The sequence below is a fragment of the Bombina bombina genome, chromosome 2 (assembly GCF_027579735.1).
Source record: "Bombina bombina isolate aBomBom1 chromosome 2, aBomBom1.pri, whole genome shotgun sequence".
NCBI classification, from domain to species: Eukaryota; Metazoa; Chordata; class Amphibia; order Anura; family Bombinatoridae; genus Bombina; species Bombina bombina.
Window position 1 is genome coordinate 342859137 of NC_069500.1, and position 6184 is coordinate 342865320.

The window sequence follows — 6184 nt, forward strand, 5'->3', positions numbered from 1 at the left end:
AACAAACAGAGAATAGGCAATATTTTATAATATATGTAATTGATTTAGCCTGACAACAAGATGGAATAAATATGCCCAGGTTAACAATGCCATATTTACCATTATACATTTACGGCTTACGAGGAGCCCTTTTTTTCATGTTAATTTTTCCATTAGGAACCTACGTGGTTCAAACATTATTCAAGTATTCCGTTTGGAAGAGAATATTGCTGGATAAAAATAAATATGTGGTCTACCTGCCTCAACATGGACAAGGTTCAATGTTCTTAAAAAAAATCAGTCATCTATAGAAATAATGTTTATTTGTATACTTTATACAGCGGTGCATATTAAATAGTGATCAATATTTCCATTAACATAGAAGGAATAGACAGAGGGAGAAGTCTCTCAAGAGGCGTTGTTGGATGCAGATGCCCACACCAATGCTACAACCTTATTCCTCCTTCTCTTCACCATGAGTGATGATATGCACAAGGTTTTTGTAGTTTAGATTTCCAGTAACATCAGGGGGGAACGCTGTGAACATCTGGTCAACCTAATAAGAAGATAAGATTGACATACTGACCCATACTTACATTTCATAATGCTGTTGCTATAAACAGTACATTAAATATTATGGGTATTACGTTTCAGAGGATCAACAGGATTGTTTCTCATAGTCTTTTTCAAACCTTGAGATTTTAGATGTCATTTTTTTTGTATTATTAATTTAAACATGGTTTGATTACATTGATGCTTGAAATTGTCTGAAAAAGTTTAGAAAGTTGTTATTAAACCTACTCAAGACATTTTGTAGCTTTGTAGTAAAGTAACATACCAGCGAAATATGAAAACCTTTTGAATATATTAGCACTATCTTTGCTGCAGCTGTTTCACAATGGCCTAACGTCCCCAATACAGGAGTACACATAGCACAGTAGTCTTAAAAAAACTATTCTCTACTCACAGAGGGGCAATTATAAATTAACTTTGATCCAACAATGACTTTTTAAATTCTGGAGTAGGAACTACCTATTCTCATGGAATATTGGAAAACCCACAATATGAACTTTTACTTCTATGCTAACTGCAATATAAAGTTTATCAACACCTATCTCTTTGAGTGTGAGATTTGTCATATACAGACATTGATTGAGCCAATAAGTTCTAGAGGCCGATTTATCATGTGTCGGGCGGACATGATCCACTGTAGTGGATCATGTCTGCCAGACATCAATAAATGCTGACAGCATAAGTCATTGCGTATTAAATGCTTGTGCAATGCCGTCCCCTGCACATTCGCGGCCAATCAGCGGGGGGTGCCAATCATCCCGATCGGATCTGATAACAGTGTGCTGATTTTCAGACTTCTAACCAAGCACCAAAGTTTTAGATGTATACTGATGTATACAGACTTCAGATTGCTTCTGTTTGTATGTTTTTTTTTTTCATATGCAGGGGAGGTTCTGCTAGCAGCACATTTCAGTGGGTGTCCCAGGCTTATCTCATTAAAGGGACAGTGACTCCAAAATGTTTATTGTTTGAAAAGATAGATAATCCCTTTATTACCCATTCCCCAGTTTTTCACAGCCATTATGGTTATATTAATATACTTTTAACCTCCTGTAATTACCTTGTATCTAAGCCTCTTTTGACAGCCCTCTGATCACATGGCTATTTATTTATTATCTATTGACTTGCATTTTAGTCAATTAGTGCAGTGTCATCCACAACCTACGAGTTATCTATATGGACCACATGAACTAGCAGTCTCCTGTTGTGAAAAGGCTGTCTGTAGTGGCTTAGAAACAGGCAGAAATATAGAGGTTTAAATGTTATAAAGTATATTAATATAACAATGTTGGTTGTGTAAAGCTGGGGAATGGGTAGTAAAGGCATTATCTATCTTTTAAAACAATAACAATTGCGGTGTTGACTGTCCCTTTAACAGTGCTAAATTGTGAGCTTCTAAGTAAGTTTTTAAAATGTTTTATACTGGATTTTTAGATCAACATCAGTGATATTATTCTTTATAGTATTCTCTATTGTATGCTGTTAAAGGGACAGGCGACACCAGAATTTTTGTTGTTTTAAAAGATAGATAATTCCTTTATTACCCATTCCCCAGTTTTTTGCATAACCAACATAGTTATAATAATATACTTTTTACCTCTGTGATAACCTTGTATCTAAGCCTCTGCAAACTGCCCCCTTATTTCAGTTCTTTTGATAGACTTGCATTTTAGCCAATCAGTGTTTAATCCTAAGTAACTTCACGTGCATGAGCTCAATGTTATCTATTTGACACACATGAACTAATGCCCTCTAGTGGTGACAAACTGTCAAAATGCATTCACATAAGAGGCGTCCTTCAAGGTCTAAGAAATTAGCACATGAGCCTACCTAGGTTTAGCTTTCAACTAAGAATACCAACAGTACAAAGCAAAATTGGTGATAAAAGTAAATTGGAAAATTGTTTAAAATTGCATGCCCTATTTGAATCATGGAAGTTTATTTTGGACTTGACTGTCCCTTTAAATGAACATTAGTGTATACTGTCCCTTTAATATATATGATAATATGGATAATTTTAAAAATCTATCAGTTGTAGTCAAACATTTTGATAACTTGCATAACCGAGGTTTTCTTTTAAACTGTAATCTATATGGTGAGACTGACACCTAGTGGTGATATCAGTTATTTGTGAAGATCGATGTTTCATCTTTATTAACATCTTTTTAGGGCATTAATTTGACAAATATGTCCGAGAGAAAAACAACAGCAGCCTTTTTTTGTAGACAGATTTTTTTTATTATTGTTTAATAATTTTCAAATGTTTTATGTTTATTCCTATATTCGTCATTTGTGTGGGATTGTAGTTTTCTATGATTAAATGCCAAATGTAGGTGTGAAACACATAAAAACAATCGGCTAGATTTGGAGTTTTGTCGGTAACGACCCGAAAAACTAACGCCGGCTTTTTTCTGGCCGCACCATAAAAATAACTCTGGTATTGAGAGTCCACATAAAGGCTGCGTTAGGCTCCAAAAAAGGAGCGTAGAGCATTTTTAACGCAGCTTCAACTCTCGATACCAGAGTTGCTTACGCAAGCGGCCAGCCTCAAAAACGTGCTCGTGCACGATTCCTCCATAGGAAACAATGGGGCTGTTTGAGCTGGAAAAAAAACCTAACACCTGCAAAAAAGCCGCATTCAGCTCCTAACGCAGCCCCGTTGTTTGCTATGCGGAAACACTTCCTACGTCTGCACCTAACACTCTAACATGTACCCCGAGTCTAAACACCCCTAACCTTACACTTATTAACCCCTAATCTGCCGCCCCCGCTATCGCTGACCCCTGTATATTATTTTTAACCCCTAATCTGCCGCTCCGTAAACCGCCGCTACTTACATTATCCCCATGTACCCCTAATCTGCTGCCCCTAACACCGCCGACCCCTATATTATATTTATTAACACCTAATCTGCCCCCCACAACGTCGCCTCCACCTGCCTACACTTATTAACCCCTAATCTGCCGACCGGACCTGAGCGCTACTATAATAAAGGTATTAACCCCTAATCCGCCTCACTAACCCTATAATAAATAGTATTAACCCCTAATCTGCCCTCCCTAACATCGCCAACACCTAACTTCAATTATTAACCCCTAATCTGCCGACCGGAGCTCACCGCTATTCTAATAAATGTATTAACCCCTAAAGCTAAGTCTAACCCTAACACTAACACCCCCCTAAATTAAATATAATTTACATCTAACGAAATTAATTAACTCTTATTAAATAAATTATTCCTATTTAAAGCTAAATACTTACCTGTAAAATAAATCCTAATATAGCTACAATATAAATTATAATTATATTATAGCTATTTTAGGATTTATATTTATTTTACAGGTAACTTTGTAATTATTTTAACCAGGTACAATAGCTATTAAATAGTTAATAACTATTTAATAGTTACCTAGTTAAAATAATTACAAAATTACCTGTAAAATAAATCCTAACCTAAGTTACAATTAAACCTAACACTACACTATCAATAAATTAATTAAATACAATTCCTACAAATAAATACAATTAAATAAACTAGCTAAAGTACAAAAAATAAAAAAGAACTAAGTTACAAAAAATAAAAAAATATTTACAAACATAAGAAAAATATTACAACAATTTTAAACTAATTACACCTACTCTAAGCCCCCTAATAAAATAACAAAGCCCCCCAAAATAAAAAAATGCCCTACCCTATTCTAAATTACTAAAGTTCAAAGCTCTTTTACCTTACCAGCCCTGAACAGGGCCCTTTGCGGGGCATGCCCCAAAGAATTTAGCTCTTTTGCCTGTAAAAAAAAACATACAATACCCCCCCCCCAACATTACAACCCACCACCCACATACCCCTAATCTAACCCAAACCCCCCTTAAATAAACCTAACACTAAGCCCCTGAAGATCTTCCTACCTTATCTTCACCATACCAGGTTCACCGATCCGTCCTGAAGAGCTCCTCCGATGTCCTGATACAAGCCCAAGCGGGGGGCTGAAGAGGTCCATGATCCGGCTGAAGTCTTCATCCAAGCGGGAGCTGAAGAGGTCCATGATCCGGATGAAGTCTTCATCCAAGCGGGAGCTGAAGAGGTCCATGATCCGGATGAAGTCTTCTATCAACGGCATCTTCAATCTTCTTTCTTCCGGATCCATCTTGCAGACCTCCGACGCGGAACATCCTCTTCTCCCGACGCCTACTAGCCGAATGACGGTTCCTTTAAGGGACGTCATCCAAGATGGCGTCCCTCGAATTCCGATTGGCTGATAGGATTCTATCAGCCAATCGGAATTAAGGTAGGAATATTCTGATTGGCTGATGGAATCAGCCAATCAGAATCAAGTTCAATCCGATTGGCTGATCCAATCAGCCAATCAGATTGAGGTCGCATTCTATTGGCTGTTCCAATCAGCTTTAGGGGTTAATACATTTATTAGAATAGCGGTGAGGTCCGGTCGGCAGATTAGGGGTTAATAAGTGTAGGTAGGTGGAGGCGACGTTGTGGGGGGCAGATTAGGGGTTAATAAATATAATACAGGGGTCGGCGGTGTTAGGGGCAGCAGATTAGGGGTACATAAGTATAACGTAGGTGGCGGTCGGCAGATTAGGGGTTAAAAAAATTTAATCGAGTTGCGGCGATGTGGGGGGACCTCGGTTTAGGGGTACATAGGTAGTTTATGGGTGTTAGTGTACTTTAGAGCACAGTAGTTAAGAGCTTTATAAACCGGCGTTAGCCCAGAAAGCTCTTAACTACTGACTTTTTTCCTGCGGCTGGAGTTTTGTCGTTAGATGTCTAACGCTCACTTCAGACACGACTCTAAATACCGGAGTTAGAAAGATCCCATTGAAAAGATAGGATACGCAATTTACGTAAGGGGATCTGCGGTATGGAAAAGTCGCGGCTGAAAAGTGAGCGTTAGACCCTATTTTGAGTGACTCCAAATACCGGAGTTAGCCTAAAACCAGCGTTAGGAGCCTCTAACGCTGGTTTTCACGGCTAACGCCAAACTCCAAATCTAGGCCAATGGGTTTTATTTGTATTAATAAAGGGCTAAAATTACCCCTGAAATTTTGAGTGGAACTTATTTACATTGTGTAAAAGCACCTTACTGTTGTAAATGTAACTACAGTATTGGTATTGAAGATTTTTCTTGTTCCTTCCCATTTTTAATTTCAAAACTGCACATAATCTTTAATTATTTTCAATATTACTAAAATATATAACCTTTAATAATTACTTCTTTAATTTTCTATGTATTTTTTGTCTTAAAACTTTATCATATATTCTATCTTTTACACTGTTTATTGCTGCTTGATAACATTTTAAGAATATATTTGGGTTCAGTGTATTCTCTTAACCAGTTTATGTTTACCTTAGCTTTAATGATTACTGACACAAGCTGCATTGGTTTGTGTTTTAATACTATGTATGGTGACACAAATATTTCATCTCAATCCAGTTGTTTTTTTTTAAAGAGACATAAAAGTGCAACAAGGAAATTGCACTATTGCTTGCATATATCTTTGTGTTTAAATCCTGCAAAGGGATTAAACAAATAGATAAAGTCAGCTCCAGAACAACAATGCGCTACAGGGAGCTAGCTGAACAAATCCGATGAGCCAATGAAAAGAGACAAAT

At 37.1% G+C, this 6184-nt stretch overlaps 1 protein-coding gene across 2 annotated transcripts in view; it reads right to left on the reverse strand.

Annotated features, from left to right (window-relative positions):
• Positions 1 to 285: 285 nt before the first annotated feature.
• Positions 286 to 6184, reverse strand: part of MYL2 (myosin light chain 2) — a 33709-nt gene continuing 27810 nt past the window's right edge. For both annotated transcript variants that reach the window (XM_053701708.1, XM_053701705.1), the window contains exon 7: positions 286 to 535. In XM_053701708.1, the coding sequence (XP_053557683.1) occupies positions 434 to 535 (102 nt within the window). In that variant the 3' untranslated portion in view covers positions 286 to 433. The remainder of the gene's footprint in view (positions 536 to 6184) is intronic.